Source organism: Lucilia cuprina, chromosome 4 (assembly GCF_022045245.1).
Source record: "Lucilia cuprina isolate Lc7/37 chromosome 4, ASM2204524v1, whole genome shotgun sequence".
Taxonomy (NCBI): Eukaryota; Metazoa; Arthropoda; class Insecta; order Diptera; family Calliphoridae; genus Lucilia; species Lucilia cuprina.
In genome coordinates this window covers 2,089,931-2,107,634 of record NC_060952.1, presented here as the reverse complement: position 1 = coordinate 2,107,634, position 17,704 = coordinate 2,089,931, and the positions used below count along the sequence as shown (strand labels likewise).

At 29.0% G+C, this 17,704-nt stretch overlaps 3 protein-coding genes across 3 annotated transcripts; all 3 read left to right on the top strand.

Moving 5' to 3' along the window:
- The first annotated feature begins 2,282 nt into the window (after window positions 1–2,282).
- On the top strand, window positions 2,283–4,663 carry LOC111690559 (organic cation transporter-like protein). Its single transcript, XM_023453065.2, has one exon. It carries the CDS (start codon window positions 2,799–2,801, stop codon window positions 4,512–4,514), a length of 1,716 nt encoding a protein of 571 aa, XP_023308833.2. The 5' UTR covers window positions 2,283–2,798; the 3' UTR covers window positions 4,515–4,663.
- Window positions 4,664–6,824: 2,161 nt separating this feature from the next.
- Window positions 6,825–9,759, top strand: LOC111690562 (organic cation transporter protein-like). Its single transcript, XM_023453066.2, has 2 exons — window positions 6,825–7,670; window positions 7,739–9,759. Exon 2 carries the CDS (start codon window positions 7,845–7,847, stop codon window positions 9,525–9,527), a length of 1,683 nt encoding a protein of 560 aa, XP_023308834.2. The 5' UTR covers window positions 6,825–7,670; window positions 7,739–7,844; the 3' UTR covers window positions 9,528–9,759.
- A 4,201-nt stretch (window positions 9,760–13,960) lies between these two features.
- LOC111690599 (amine oxidase [flavin-containing] B) lies at window positions 13,961–17,216 on the top strand. Its single transcript, XM_023453105.2, has 3 exons — window positions 13,961–14,399; window positions 14,476–14,652; window positions 14,713–17,216. Exons 1-3 carry the CDS (start codon window positions 13,993–13,995, stop codon window positions 15,575–15,577), a joined length of 1,449 nt encoding a protein of 482 aa, XP_023308873.2. The 5' UTR covers window positions 13,961–13,992; the 3' UTR covers window positions 15,578–17,216.
- The last annotated feature ends 488 nt before the right edge of the window (window positions 17,217–17,704 follow it).

Sequence of the window (17,704 nt, the reverse complement as noted above, 5' to 3'; positions counted from 1 at the left end):
TTTTCGCATAATTATATTAAACTAACCTTTTTAAATCTATTCATAAAAAAATAAATTGAAAAATATAAATTTTTCGCTAAAATAGATAGTTTTAAAAGCACTATTTTTAAATACTATTTATTTTTTTGGGTAAAAAATATTAGCAATTTAATGTATTTTTCTGTAAAAAAACGTATAAATTTTAATTCTAATTGCACCAAATTTGCAGAATGTTTGGAAAACATTTCAAATTTATTAATTTTTTAATTATATTGCAAAAAAGATTATTATTGAATGAATTATTTAAGTATGAAAGTGTGGACAAGAAGAAGGGCGTATATCCATAACTATAGTTATATTTTAAAAAATTATTATATCTTGTTATTTTCGGATTATTTTAGTTAAAGAGGTCCTATCCAATTTGATAATGAACTAAGATAATAATGTGGTTCGCTGATTTTGACAATAACGCAATAAGGTGCGATTTAAAGATTTATCTAAGAAAGATTTTTCTAAGTACAATTTTTACTATGCTATTGTTATTATACTATTTTTATATGCATATTACTATAATTGATTGATTAATATACCAAAAAAATCTGAAAACCTGTTATGTTGAGGCTGTCCAAGTTTTATATAATAAAATAATTAAGAAGTATAAAAAAATAACATTTATTTATATATACTTTCAACTAAAATATATGGATATATGCCGATTTTAAAGTTTTATGATGTTTTTATCGTCTCCTGTAAAATTTCCCAAATGGTTTATACACCCTTATTCGGCTCCATGCTTCAATTTGTAATTAATAAACTTCCAAAATTAAAACAAACCCATATCAATTAAATAAAAAAATGAAGGAATGTACACATTATGTATGAATATAACAAAACGTTTTTGACTTTTTTCGATTTTTAAAAAGTTGTACATTGTTCTGAGAATTGTTTCCAAGTGTTTTTCGTATATGAATTTAATTTTATTGAGATGTTTGTTCTTCTTTTAACACTAATTGATTCTAATTGAGGAAATAAATGATTTTGAGTTGCACAAACTAATAAAGTCAATGTACACAGTATGTATGTGTACGTACATATGTATGCATGTATTTATATACCATAAGAAACCAACCTAATCATTGTCGTAGTTATATAAAATGTTATAAATTAATTTTAATAAATCCCAATTTGAATGTTCAGTTCAATAAAAACAATCAACACAATTTATAGTTTTAAATATACTTTTCTCTTTGAGCCTTTCATTTAAGAAATTAAATTAATTTTTTCACTCACATACTCCCATATGAAGAAAGAATAAATTGAAATTAAAATAATTAATTTAATTTAAACACGCTATTAACAGTATTGAAATTCATTTTACATATCAATTATAATATCCAAACAATATAAGAATTGTACTATCATACATATATTGATATTAATACATATTGGACTACATGGTGATTTCTGAAAGATTTCATTTAATGGGAGTTTAAATCAATTGTGAAACAAACAAAAAATGTAATTAATTTTTAATACACAAAACTTCCTCTTGACTTACTTGATATTTTCATTGTTTATTAGATATTTATATTTAATAAACATATTTGAAAAATCTTTTGTTGTCAGAGTAGCTCGTAAATGGAATTACAATCCGGGAACCTGAAGACTATGCAAAATTTAAATAAAAATATTGTATAGTTTTTAAAACAACTAATGTTATAAATCTATATTTTATGTTGATCGGCTTAATTGATATACATACTATGTAATTTTTAAATAAAATTTTAAGCAAAAATAACATATCTTATTTCATCCCTTTGCACTTTCTCTTGGTTAAAGAGATAGTTAGCATTTACTTTCTCTTAAAACATCTTAACAATTTTAAAAGAGCTGCATATAAAGATAAAAGCAATATTTTATTTTGATCACTAACGAATACATACATTTTAAAATATTGAATTATTTGGTAGAAAGTTGTATTGTCCAAATTATTTGAATGTGAGAGTAAAGAAAAGTGTTGTTACAATACATTGTCCCAATGTTTTATTTTTCTTTGTCGTTATATATTGTGGTTGTTTAAAAGATACATACATACGTCATATAAGCATATGCACATAGTAGATACAAACATATGTCTGTACGTAGTATGTACATATGTATTTATGAACGAACATATGATATATGTTTGTATGTACGAAGTATTGTATATAAGTTTTTGCTTATTTTCAATAAATTAAACTCTAGTATTTTCTTCAGAAAAAGACACAATATTTACAAATTCTAAATACGAACAGTTGTTATTTGCGAGTCGTTTAAGCAAGAAGTGTTTTTGGCGTAGCGGTTGTGTTAATTGTTTTCGGATGAAAAAATGTTCGTTTTGAAAAGAAAAAATTGAGAAATAAAAAAAAACGTGTGATAAATCCAATAAAAGCTAACTCTCAAAGCACGTGCCTTTAAGTTTTGAACATATTTTGTATTACTCTTAAAGAACTCTGACCGCACAAATAAATATTCCCTCATCCGCAGACGTAAAACCCGGTGTAACTACACTCTCAACATATTCTCAAAATTTGAATTGTGCCAGTGCTCTCAGTAAATGCTATCTTCATTAAAATATGGACTACGAACACGTCATTTTAAAATAATGTATACATACATTTATAAACATTTCATAGTCCAAATATCTAAACAGTAAATAGAGAACAAAGTATTGCAAAAGTTTTAGTAATTTAAATATAAAAACAAATATTACCAATCTAAACAGTATTAAGTTATATTTAAATATTAAGTGTCATTAAGTAACACCAATAACCGTCATAATGGGATACGACGATGTTATTGCACATTTGGGTGATTTTGGAAAATATCAGAAAATTATATATTTTCTTATCTGTCTAACATCAATAACCTGTGCATTTCATAAACTTGCCGGTGTTTTCCTGCTAGCTAAACCGGATTTCCGTTGCGTGCTTCCATTCGAAAATTCAACAAACCAAAATAAACTCGAGTATGATTTACCAGAAAATGTATGGAAATTGGCTTATCCAAAAGATTTGTTAGGTGTAAACTATCAAACATGTTCATATTACAATGTAGAGTATACATCGGAATATTTAAATAGTAGTGAACCGATTGCTGCTACTGAAACCGTAGAGTGTTCACAATATGTCTACGATACGACAAAATACCTAAATAGTGCTGTTACTGAATGGGATATGGTGTGTGGACGTAGCTTCCTAGCAGCCACTAGCGATGCAATGTTCATGTTGGGAGTCTTGGTGGGGAGTATGGTTTTTGGCCAGATGTCAGATAAATATGGTAGAAAACCTATATTTTTCGCATCGCTAGTAATTCAGGTCGTATTTGGAGTATTGGCTGGCGTAGCACCGGAATATATAACATATACTGCATCACGTTTTGTAGTGGGTGCCACGACTTCTGGCGTATTTTTGGTTGCTTATGTTATTGCCATGGAAATGGTGGGTCCTAGTAAGAGACTGTTTGCTGGCATCTTTGTTATGATGTTTTTCTCGGCGGGTTTTATGTTGACAGCATTGTTTGCTTACTTTATTCACGATTGGCGTTGGCTACAGATTGCTTTAACACTACCCGGTTTATTATTTATGTGTTATTATTGGATTATACCCGAATCGGCGCGTTGGCTTTTATCTAAAAACAGAAAAGAAGCAGCAATAGCAAATATACAGAAAGCTGCACGTTTCAATAAGGTGACAATTCCTATGGATGTACTTAATCAGTTATTGGATGATAATACTGAAGAAAAGAAACCCGAGACCGAGGAGTCTGAAGTAAAGCAGCCAAGTGTGCTGGATCTTTTACGCTATCCTAATTTAAGAAAGAAGACTTTATTGATATTTTTCGATTGGTTCGTGAATAGTGGCACTTACTATGGACTTTCATGGAATACAAATAATCTTGGTGGAAATGTTCTGCTAAATTTTGTGATATCTGGAGCCGTTGAAATACCAGCTTACATATTTCTTTTATGTACACTTAATAAATGGGGACGTCGTTCTATATTGTGTGGTTGTATGCTTGCCGCTGGCACAAGTTTACTGCTCACAATAATCGTTCCAGGTAATATGAATTGGCTGATTATTACGTTTGCTATGATAGGCAAATTGGCAATAACAGCGTCTTATGGTACCATATACATATTTTCTGCCGAACAGTTTCCAACTGTAGTGCGCAATGTTGGTCTGGGAGCTTCTTCGATGGTTGCCCGTATCGGAGGCATTTTAGCACCATTCTTCAATATGTTAGCTGATATATGGAAACCGCTTCCGTTAATTATATTTGGAGCAATGGCATTTGTTGGCGGTTTACTTTCACTTCTGTTGCCAGAGACTCACGACAAACCAACACTTGAGACTATAGCCGATGGCGAAGAGTTTGGTAAAGGAAATAAGTCTGAAGACTGTGTGTTAGAAAATGGCAAAGAACTTAAAAGTTTAAATAAATCGGAAACTCTACCTCTAAAATCAACAACTAACGATCAAAATTTTAAAAATTAACTATATAAAAAAATTATTAATTATAAAACTAAAATGCTTAATTACGCATTTGGTTTGTATTATGACCAATATAAAAATAAAAATGTAGTACATACATACAAATATAAAGAGAAATTAAAAAAATACACAATATATTTTCCTTAAAAAAATCATAATTGAATTAAGTGGCTGAATAAGTTTTGTTTGTCTTTAAAAGTTGCTGCATAAGTAAGTATGTATTTAAATGTGTTTTTGTATTTATGATATATGATCATAGAAATAATACAAATTTCGTTTATTTGACCAAAACATTACATGAAATGTTATTTAGCATTGAACTTTAAATTGTCAATGTACCTACTTACAGATGTTGAGCCTATGAACAAGTCAAGTCTATAAAAGTCTTTTATATTCTTTATATTGATAAAATCTGTTCCAAACTCGTGTTGTACGTGTTATTTGTTTAATAATATTGTTGCATATGTCAGCATACTAAACTTGTAGGTATAACTCTATAAATTTATTTAATTTTTTGAAATTCTTTGGTAATATCTTTTATATGATAAGAGAGTGCTTTTAATAAAAAATTTTTGAAAAAATTGATAGTTTATACTATTTTGAACATGTCTATAAGATCATCCCAAAACAGATCTATTAGGTTTAGGCGTTTTGACGTAATTGTATTACATAAAAAAGTATCAAAAATACAAACACAGACTATTGCTAATTTTCGAAAAATGTCTATAAAATCATTCCAAAACAGATCTACATGAAGACCAAATTCGGTTTAGCCGTTTTGACGTTATTAGCAATACGTAAAAAAGCATCAAAAATACAAATATAGACTATATGTATCTGAAATTTCAAAAAAGTACAAGGGCAATACAATATCGAAATATTTATCATAGACCCACAAAAGTTTATATATTCGGGGTCCTAATTAAATTCTAAGACGATCTAGCAATGTATGTCTGTCTGATTTGTTTTGTTTGATAATGAGAATGGGCAATATCCCCACCGAAGAGTATAGCGACGAAATTCGACATAAATAAGTCTTATTTTATGAGGATCGGTCCATAACCCTCATATATAATTTAACTTTAACATAAGAAGAAGGAAGTAGAATCACTCTACTTCCCCCATATATAACCCCCTTCAGAAAACTAATTTTACATATTAGTTTGATACCCAAATTCATTCAATTAAAAGTGCACAAAAATTCAATTTATTTTAAAACATGTGTCTATAAATTTTTTGTGTAAATGAACAATTAATCCAACTTGTTCATATCTGGTTTGCATTAAGGCTTATGAATGCCTTTTTAATCAATGTTAGCTGTAAGCGAACAAAGTTTAATAATATAAAATAAATAATAAACATTTAATAAATACTGATAAGAAACTGTGATGTGCTTTTTTTATTTTAGAGATGTGATTGTGATGTGAATTTGATTTATAAAACTGCATGTTAAAACGTAGTGTCATTGATTAACATAAAAGTATTGCCATATACCACAGCATTATTGATCCTCTTTGATGATTTTTTAGTTATAGTTTGAACTTTGTAGTATTACCATACACCACACAGAGAAACTTATTCAAGAACTTATTTCTTTTCCCTTGACCGTTTAAACTAGGTAAGAAAGTAAAACCTTAATTTTATTACTAATCTTCAAAAGAAACTGCCTCTTAAATTAACTCACTCATAATGATATCGTAAGGGAAAAACACTTACACGCTCCTCTTTAATTATTTTTTCACCCTACACTGCTGAGACCACAGATGATGTTATAAATTTTGGTTCGATCCGTTCAGGCTTATCGTTGCCAGTTGTCAAGTTTTTAATTTTAAAATTATTTTGAAATGGTTGCAACTTTGCTTGGTTAATAAAGGTGTATTGAATTAAAAAAAAATAACTTTTTCACAATTATTTAAGTTTACACTCAAATAAGAAACATAGTTAAACAGTTGTATAAATTCAAATGGTTAATATTTAAAATTAATGGATGTATTGTATATGAGTATTTCCAAAAAGTTTAAATAATGCTCAACGATGAGGAGATATTCACAATTTCAAATACACAATAATAAATAAATAAATATTCTCAATAGTAAACAAGGGGAAATTTAAAAAAAATTCTTTACTTTAATAAATGAGAGTAAACAAATAAATATATATAAAAAAACTGTTTATGAGCTGCAAGTTTTGCCTTGAGAGATCGAGATTTTAGCATTTGTAGAATACACACTAACAAAATACATCGCTAGAAAAATAATGAATGTTTGGTTAATTTGTTGGTTAGTTGCTGAACAGAGGCAATTTCTCAAATCAGTAGATCGTAGGCTTTTTCAACGTGCGGTGGTAAATTTCAAGTTGCCGGATTATCGGCTGGATCGTACGATACAATTAAAAACCAACAACAAGAATCAAATACGAATCTAATTAGTCGATACTGATAACACAACTAGTAACAAATTATTATTGTTTTTTTATACACCTGGATTATTTAATTTATGGCCATTGACTTGAATTCTCACTTCATTGCCCAAAACTACCAGCAGCAGTAAGGGAATTAGCTAATAATTAACATTGTGGCGAGATCATTGTTGCGTATGAATCTTTTGTGATTCATATTTTTTTGGTAATACACATTTTCTATGAGAGGTTTTTGACACCGGTGCCAAGCGTACATATTTACACACATGTCAGCTGCATGTCGTCTGTATAATTAAACTGAAAAACATCGTCCGACGTGAATAAATACTTTGTAATTAAACAACGACTAATAGTGAGGAATACTTTCTAGTTGAGCTTTTTCTTACACGAGTGTATGAGTTTCAGCGGATACATTTGAGTGTTTGTTAACAACAAGAACGTAATCAATCGTATAGTACACACAGAACACACTTTTTCCTCAGTACAAGTTGAGTTGCAGAAGAAGAGTGAAGGGGTTGACACGAAAACAAAGAGATATTTTTAAAGTGTGCGCATGATTTTTAGTTTTTCTTGTTCGGTTGGCGGTCACTGTTGTGTTCATAGTGGTGCGGTTCGGTTCGGTTTGATTCTTTTGCAACAAGTTAAAACATTCAACAATTTATTACGACAGCGGGGTCTTTAATAGCTCACAACAAGCAACAACAAACATAACTATAACATTAAAGAAATAAAAAAAAGAAGGTAATAACAGTACAACAACTTTAAGAAAATCTCTTGTTAATGCTGTCTTTATTTTGAACTTGAAATAGTTTTCGTTCGCTCCATTTTACCGACAATCTAGTTGAGCATTTAGTTGGCTGTAAGTGTGCTGTTTATGTAGTGTGTTTTGGCAAAAAGGATAAAGACCACGTCACTATGGGTTACGATGATGTCATTACGTATTTAGGCGACTTTGGACGCTATCAAAAGCAAATTTATTTCCTTCTTTGTTTGCCAGCCATTTCGTGTGCTTTGCACAAATTAGCGGGAGTTTTCTTGTTGGCACGTCCAGAGTTTCGTTGTGTTCTGCCTTTTGAAAATGATACTTCATCGACTACATATCAGAGTTTTCCGTCGGATCGTTGGAATCTTACGTACCCTTTTGATGACGTTACAAACAAATGGCAAACATGTGAATATTATGATGTTCCTTACACAGAGGAGTATTTAAATGGCTCAGTGGTGGAGGTTGCCAATGGCACAAAACAATGTGAGCATTTTGTCTATGATCAATCTCTATATATAAATAGTGCCGTTACAGAATGGAATTTGGTTTGCGGTCGCAGTTTATTAAGTGCTACTAGTGATTCAATCTTTATGTTTGGTGTTTTACTAGGAAGTATAGTTTTTGGCCAATTGTCCGATAAGTATGGTCGGAAACCTACATTCTTTGCTGCTTTGGTGATTCAGGTGGTTTTCGGCGTATTGGCTGGAGTTGCACCGGAATATTTTACCTATACGATATCCAGAATGATAGTGGGAGCAACTACTTCGGGTACATTCTTAGTGGCTTATGTTATTGCCATGGAAATGGTTGGACCTTCGTATCGTCTATTTGCTGGTGTCGCCTGCCAACTTTTCTTTTCTACAGGTTTTATGTTAACTGCCGTTTTTGCTTACTTTATTCGTGAATGGAGATGGCTGCAAATAGCACTTACTCTGCCCGGTTTATTGTTTATGTGCTATCATTGGATTATACCTGAATCGGCAAGATGGCTTTTGTTGAAAGGACGCAAAGAAGAAGCTATCATTGTCATTGAAAAGGCTGCCAAAGTAAACAATGTAAATATACCCCAAGAAGTGTATGACAATCTAATAGATGAAGCTACAGAAAAGAAAAAGGAAGAAAATTCAAATAAGAATTCAAATGAGAAATCTCCATCCATTTTTGATTTGTTGCGTTATCCTAATTTGAGACGTAAAACCTTGATAATATTTTTCGATTGGTTTGTCAATAGTGGAGTTTATTATGGACTCTCTTGGAATACGAACAATTTGGGTGGAAATGTTTTTCTTAATTTCTTGGTATCTGGCGCTGTTGAAGTTCCAGCCTACTCATTCCTACTGCTGACCCTTAATAGATGGGGTCGACGTACAATTTTGTGCGGTTGTATGATTGCTGCTGGCGTATCCCTCCTGCTAACCATACTCGTAGCGGAAGATATGAATTGGTTAATAATAACATTTGCTATGATTGGTAAATTTGCCATCACTGCCGCATATGGTACCATTTATATATTTTCAGCAGAACAGTTCCCCACTGTAGTGCGTAACGTTGGCATTGGAGCATCTTCAATGGTAGCACGTATTGGTGGTATTTTAGCACCTTACCTTAATTTGTTGGGTCAAATTTGGAAACCTTTGCCACTAATCATCTGCGGTGCTCTGGCATTCGTTGGTGGCCTTTTGTCGCTTTTGCTTCCGGAAACACGCCACAGACCTATGCCAGAAACCATTGCAGATGGTGAAAATTTTGGTAAAAAACAAAAGCACAATGACCTAAATGAAGCAGGCGAAGAACTAGCGTCTATGCTTCCAACACAAAATGGAAAAAAATAATAGGTATACTGATTGTATTTATGGTGTTCTCCAAAGTGTCTTGTACTTATAAGAAATTTCCAAATAATTTAGCTTATGTAGGTATATATTGTGTACGATTATGGATAATAAAATATAAACGCATAATTACACTATATAAAACTTATAAAAATACTTAATTAGGAAAAACATTTTAAATGTAAGATTAAATTAACCGGATTTTTATACAAAAAAAAAAAAAAATAATGTTAGAATCGACCTACATATACATATTTTATTATCCGTTCGTATATACATACATAGTATATATTATTTTTTATAATATAAAACTGTATAATTATTATATAATTTTACTGATTGCAAATGTAAATTATTAACGAATTTATATACATACTACATATGTATTTGTATTTATAACTAGTAAAATTATGTCAAATGATCATTAATTCGCACAATGTACGCGAAGAAAGTAATTTATAAAAAAAATTTATACATAGAATATTTTGTTTGAAATTTTCCATTTAAGAGATAAGTTTTTTACTTGTTGATATTGTTTTTTTTATAATGAATATTTTTTGTGAATAGAACTTATACTCAAAAAGCAATCAAACAAATAGGAACAATTTTAATATTTAGCTGGAATTAAAGTTTTTAAATAAAATGTTAAAACTTAAATAACTAAATATAAGATTTTTGTTTTTCTGTTTTATAATGCTGTAAAAAATTATTCCCTAACAATTATTCCTAAATTAAAATTTGGTTAAACTTAGGCTAGAAAAGACAAATTGTCATTTACCTGAGACAACATAAATAAAATGTAAGGCAGCACTACAAATTTGAAACTAATGCTCAAAAACAGAATAGAGGATTAAATTTCGATTTATGTTAACTTATCTGTTTAATCATCCACCCAAAAACCGATTTTATTCAATTAACTTTTTGTGTTCCGTTCAATCTGTGTAAATAAGAACTAAATTGAGAATATGTAAATATTTATTTTTTAATATTTGTTATAAATTCTGTATAATAAAACGAAGATATTAGTTATATTAATAATGAATAATTAAATGTTGGAATATGTTTATTAACTACAATCAAAGAATTTAATGTAATGAAGTATGTATGTACAAATGTTTCTGTTTTTTTATAATAAGAAAAAAAAATAATAGTAACAGTAGGTACTTTCAAATTAAAAAACAAATAAGAAGTTATAGTCGGGCGAGGCAGACCATATAATACCCTACTTGTATACGAATAAAATGTGATTTAGTTTTCATAATGAAGCATTTAAGTTGAATTATATCTTGCCTCAGATATACTTAAGTCATTTATTGTTGATTAAAATTGTGGACATTTAAGTTAAATTTTGGGGGCTAGGGGGCCCTATAATTATAAAGTTCATAAGGGTCATCAAGGCTGGTATAGGACTTGGTTTTGCGGCTTTTTGTCGAGATACGGGTATATTAAATATAATTATGAACTTAAAAGCACTTTGGCGGTTTGAGTTGTATGGGGGCTAGGTGAAATAATGGACCGATGTTAAATATTTTCAATAGGCTTCGTCTGTGGTACCATAAAAGATCATGTGCCAAATTTCATTGAATTATCTCCAAAATTGCGACACATAGGTTCGCCAGCCCTATTCGGGGGTTCAGTTGTATGGGGGCTAGGTGAAATGATGAACCGATCTTAACCGTTTTCAATAAGCTTCGTCCCAGGGACAATACAGATCATATACGAAATTTCATTTAATTATCATCAAAATTTCATCGAATTATCATCAAAATTGCGACCTGCAGTTTGATTACAAGGTTTTCATGGACGGACGGAAAGACGGACATAGCTAAATCGACTCAGATTCTGAGCCGAATGCTAAACTTAAAGGTTTGTATAGGATCAATATTATTGTGCGTTACAAACATCAGCACAAGCCCAATATACCCTCCTTACTAAAGAGGTGTAGGGTATATAAAAAAATTGTCAATGATTAAAAAATAAATCTAAGGTAGAATACATATTCTAAATTATTTGCCAGTTTTATATTAGTATTTCTATAATTGTTTTAATTAATCTTAAATTGCAGAATAAACACATTGAATATCAAATCCATTGACGCCACTGAGATAATCGCAATATTTTCGATAATTCCATAGATTTCATTATTAAAATCTTGTTTGAAAAGTATTCCTAACATAATATAAACAACTGAGAGTGTTATATTCGTTATATGTTTCGAATCTCATGTACCCACCATCAAACCAATCCCGTAAAACATCAGGGTGATATTTGGAATACGGCTTAGTTTAATTATAGATTGAGCTCTTTTGAATTAACCAAATATTTATTAAATAAAAATAATATATTCTTAAACAGAGAACATAAGTACATATATGAACCGATTGTCGGAAAATATGTGTTATAGATAGGGGTGGGCTTGTTTAATAATTTTTAGTTTTGAATTTGAACGCTTTACTCGTATTTGTAATTCAATCATACCCATCAAAAAAAGAACTTCCGAAGAAGCGAAAAAGAAGTAGAATTTTTGGTATTTTTAAGCCAGTAATGAGCGTTATAGTAATTTTTTATGTATATCTAAAAAATTTGATATTGTCGTACTTTTAAAACAGTTATGACCGTTAATGCTGTTTTTCGAGGGTCCACTATGGGCGCTATCCGAAAACATGTACAGATATATTGGCCTACATATATTGATAATACCAAACAAACCTTCAAATGTCTAGCTCAACCCATGTGGTCCACCATCTTTTTTGCCTCTTACGTATGATTATCTCTTTATATTTGTTTTTTTAGGTAACTATCATTCCAAGTAATATTTTCCGTTAAAAGCTATGAAACCCCTCTTAGATTATATGTAATATTACGTTTTTCGTGAAAAACGATGTCGAAGATTTTCAAATCTGATTATCGATTTTAATAAACGTTCTATTCTTATTAAAAAAATTATTTTTATTTCTTTAAGCGACGACAAAATAAATTAAAAAACAAAAAAATACGGGTTATTAAAAATGAAGATCTGATTTTATAATTTAAATATAAAACTTAAAAATAACATTAAAAATAGTATTTTTTTATAGAAATATGTACAGTGTACATAGATGCATATTAGCAAAAAAATAATAAAATATTTTTTGAAACGTTATCAGAATATGTATAGGTTTTATATAAATTTCATACATAATGTGTATAAACTACACATTGATACATACATATGTACATATATATTGCTTACTTAGTACACACTAAGAGCGGGTTTTTAAGTTGGCTATCAACTACCAATTAATAACGAGATTAGTAAATCTAAAAATAAATTTTATCAGATGTTAATCCGCTTTGATGTTTTTGATTACAAAATTAAACTTTGTTGTGTTGCGCACACAAAACAGCAAAAAACGTGGCTGTTAGTTATTAAAACAATTCATGTTTTTTAAAAGAAGAAGAGGACTATTCTAAATGTAATAGGGAAATTAACGAAAACTTTAATTAAAAACATACATTTTGTATTTAGTTTTTGGAAATTATTCTGAAAGTATATCCGTATTTCAAGTCGATATGATATATAGATTTCGAGATGTATCACTATAAATATAAATAAAAAACATACCAGTGTATGTGGGTCTTGACATAACGGTTGAGTTTAAACAATCTCCATTAGACGCTTAAAATAGAAAAAAAATTGAAATTTTTATTCAATCGCAAATCGTTCACCTAAATATTCTAAAATTTTCTACTTATATATGTCAAATAAAGTAAGTTTCAAGAAAAATGGATGCGAATAATTTTTAAACAAATCAAAGGATTTAAAAAATTAAATCATATTCAATTAGTAAAGTAAAATATGTTTTTCATCTTAAATGAAATTTATTTATCTAATTTTCATGAAAATATTTGAATTAGTTTTTACCTTTATAAAAGAAAATTAATAGACATATTTGAAATTCGATAAATCTATATGAAAAACTTTCGTAAGACGCATTTTATGTATCTATCGGTTCGAAAAATAGAATTTTGTTTTATGTCAGTCTTCTAGTAAAAGAGCGATATAATAAAATATTGCATTTAAATTAAATTAATATTGTAGCTATTTTTTAGGGATGTAAATTTAAATTTCTAAAAAAATTCAAACTATTCAATGTTGATTTAAATTATAATAAACTTTTTTCCGTATGATACTGAAAATGAATACGAAATAGCTTTAAGTTTTCATTTATTTAATGTTTATTAAACCAAATTGTTAATGAAAAAATGTATACCTTTGATATATCAACAAAGTTAACTACATACATATTTAACTTCCTATTAGTATTAAAACTTGCTGTCATACATTGCAACGAATGTAGGTATTTTTTAAGTTAGCCTTAAAGTATACTCTATAAATTCGTAAATATATTTATATAACTTGGCATCACTTTTATAATGATTACTTTTAGAAACTTTTGAAAATAATAAAAAAATAACGATATTCATCATGGTGAATGAATCAATTACTAAACGCACAAAACAAAATAATAAAATTGACGTATTAATAGTTGGTGCTGGATTATCGGGTCTAATATCAGCTTTTAAAATAACACAAACAGAACCAAGTCTTCAAGTGAGAATATTGGAAACATCAAACAGAGTGGGTGGTCAATTAAATCAAGTCAGTTTAGGAGAAATTGGAGCTAAATGGATTAGCGAAGATCAATGCCACATTTACCGTTTAATCAATTCTCTAAAAGTTCCAATGTACAAGCGAAACAGTCTATCTTCTCATTTAAAATCTTATAGAGAAATGAATGAGGGGATTTTTTCTGTATTAGCAAATTATGAACTAAAGCGTTATATACATGAACTTGAACTTAAAATGGAATTTTTTAAACCAGGTTTTGTTAAGTAAGAACAACATACAAATATGTATGTACCTACATCCATTTGTGTATCACTCACTATGTATGTTATTTGTATTTAGATGTAAAGGACATTCAATGCAACAGCATATACATAATCGTTTGTTTTTCAATTCATCTCGAAAATATATGCTGAATTTAGTTTTAGTAATATGTGGAACGGAGGCAAAATATATTAGTTTTAAAGATTTTATGTCAATATGTTACACATCTGGTGGTATAAGAAGATTAATTGATCTGTAAGTTAAAATAAAATATACATATATTATTAATTTTTACTAATAATTTAAATTATATAGGATTATTGAAGTTCCAAACTATTCTTTAATAGAATTTTCTAGCAAAGATTTGTTGTACAAACTCTTACAACATCTTCAGAATATAGAAATTCTATATGAACGCAAAGTAATTGCGATTAATCAATATCGAGATTTTGTTGAAGTAAGGGATTCCTCAAATGAATATCACGTAGCTGAAGCTATAATTTTGGCAATACCATGGAATTTCTCACAGGAAATTTATTTTCGGCCTCCCCTCCCCTTAGAGTTGCAAACTCCACCTTCACCTGTGGATAGTGAAAAATATATTGTAACAAGTTTTTTGGCCAGTTACACGGAAGGTTATTGGCGTCTAAAAGGGTTTTCTGGATGTTATATTAAACATGAACCACTTTTGATTGCTCAAGAGTATCGTCCTACAGTTTATGCGGGTTTTATGATACATGAGGAAGGAATAGAACCTTTGGTGAAATCAATAGTACTTCACGAATTTGCCAAAATATTCGGAGAAGAAATGCTTGTACCTCGAGAATTTCAACAACACAGCTATGAATTAAATTATCTGGGCCATTTGCCACTGACAACACCCTGGAATCGTATAATTTGGTCCTCTTCTGCTGCTTCTGGTACATGTTATCGTGGTCGTTTGGGTGGTGCTGTACAAAGTGGTCTTAGGGCAGCTGTAAATGCATTGCTTGTGTGCCGACCCCAAATAGTTACTTGGCAAGATATAGCCGAAGTACAATGTCACAGCTATTTGCGTCGTCGAGAAACCACATGGTCATCTGTATTTCTTAGTACTTTCAATTTATATAATGTTTCCACGTACACTATTTTCATAAGTGGCCTAGTTTTAATTTTGACAAAAGCCTACAAGAAACACTAGTCCATTCACATTCATTTCCTATGAAAATTATCAATTGAAATCTTTATGATAATTGAAGGAGAGAGAGAGAGAGAGAGAAGAAAGGCGAAATTGTGATTATTATCATCTTAAGTAATTGTAATGTTCACTAGTGTGTGCGTCTTTAACTCATGTGATCATCAGTCGCAGTTATCACAAGTGAACTTAAGTATATAATCAACCAACAGTTTTGTTTTATCCAATTTTATATGTCGAGATGGACTTTAAATGATGTAGTGTCAGTAAACCTATATGAGTGAGAATGTGCGTTTAAAGTGTATGTTTGAAATTTAGAACTATACACACACTTTATTTAGAGATTTGCTTTGATTTTTTTTATTTATTTTTTTTGACTATGTATTTATTTACTTATCATTTTCATTTTTATTAAATTTAATGAAACTCGTGTAGGTAATTTGTTCACTGTACTTAAATATACACATGTATGTGTTATGATGATGATGTGATGGTGATGTACAATTGTTAATCCAATTAATAGGATTTTTGAAGGTTAATTTTTGAAATAAAATTTATCAAAACTTATTGATAAAAATGTTTTACGGACCAAAACTTCCAAAGAATTAATTGTGCAATTTTTGTTCTTTTTTAAAAGAATTTTAAAATATTTACATTCATAAATAATGAGTGCTTTTGGAAATAATTTCAACGAAATATAAAACTAAAGTATTGAATTTTTAAATACTTTGGTTTTAAAAATTATGAGAATTATTTTAAGTTTCAAACCGAAATAAAATATAATACATTCTTTCTAAGCTTTGTAGCAATCTAAGTTTTATTTCATTCTTTATGTCAATTCAAGGTTTGAAAATGTGAATAACCTTTATCCAAATCTAAATTTCTTTGATTTGGATTTTGAAATTTGATGCAATAATAAAGTAATTCAAACATTAAAATAATATGAAAATATATCTCCGGTATTCATTCTTTTTAAAATCACTTATAGCGATTTGACGAAAATTTTTAGTACTTACCTGGCTAAAAAAAATTCGATTTTTCACAAATATTTATCAAAACACTTAACAATACGTCGACAGAACAGTTGTCAATTCTCTGTTTATATCAATGTATAAGCGAATCGTATTGCCTTTATTGTCAGGACAAATAAATGATTTTTTTGCTATATTATATGTAAAAATAATTATTAAAACTTACCTCAAAACCTAATTTTACTTGCACTTGAAAAAAATGCGATTTAAGAACGCAATTGTTCACTTACAATATATTAAATTGTAAATTTATTATATTGTAATTAATTTTTTATTTTATGTATAACTGTATAAAACTTATCTTTAAAACAACATTAATTACAATTTCGTTTGCTTTGCAGTTGAGTTCTATCTATTATTGATAAATTTTATGCAGTGTCCTTTCACAAAAAAATATAAAAAACACTTTAAATGTATATTGAACCGCTTCGAAGAATTTGTAAATGAACCTTCATGATAAGATCCAACCAGTAAGAAGTTCTATGATAAGATCAAATTGCAACTGTATGTACTAGGGTATTAAATTATTCGGCTCTAATTGTCAAAATTATTCGGTTAATCGAATAATAGGAAACTGTATGTTTTTTCCTTTTATAAACAAAATTATAATTTTACTCTTCTTTCAATGTAATTTTTTATAAAGTTTTTTCTCATATATTAGAAATTATTTCTTTTTATATGAAATCGTTTTTTATATAAAAAAACTGTTGATAGAAATACATAAAAATACATTAATGTTCCTTAAAACCGGTTGTAGAAGGAAAAGCGATCATTTCCGTGAATGTTTTTTAAAAATCAGAAGTACTCATATGAAATCATCAAATAAATAATCTTTATTAAAGAAAACTTATTAAGAAAGGAAGAAAATTTATTATTGAATTTTCTTTATTTGAAATTTTTACAATTTTCATTAATTTGAACGATTAATCGTCAAAAATGAATCGTTTGAATACTCTAGTACGTATCCAGCAGTTTAAGATAACTCTCTTGCTACATCATAACTAATATCTCGATTTTGGACCATGTATATTATATTTCTCTCAGAGAGAAGGTGCAGAAAAAGAGTTTTTATTCTTAAGTACTTAGGGACATTATATATTTT

What these genes read in the sequence shown, in the direction of transcription:
- LOC111690559 (XM_023453065.2), top strand. Translation starts at nt 2,799, where the DNA reads ATGGGATACGACGATGTTATTGCACATTTGGGTGATTTTGGAAAATAT.
- LOC111690599 (XM_023453105.2), top strand. Translation starts at nt 13,993, where the DNA reads ATGGTGAATGAATCAATTACTAAACGCACAAAACAAAATAATAAAATT. An exon ending in TTTAAACCAGGTTTTGTTAA is followed by an intron (nt 14,400 to 14,475) that starts GTAAGAACAACA and finishes ATTTGTATTTAG; the next exon opens with ATGTAAAGGACATTCAATGC. An exon ending in ATAAGAAGATTAATTGATCT is followed by an intron (nt 14,653 to 14,712) that starts GTAAGTTAAAAT and finishes TAAATTATATAG; the next exon opens with GATTATTGAAGTTCCAAACT.
- LOC111690562 (XM_023453066.2), top strand. Translation starts at nt 7,845, where the DNA reads ATGGGTTACGATGATGTCATTACGTATTTAGGCGACTTTGGACGCTAT.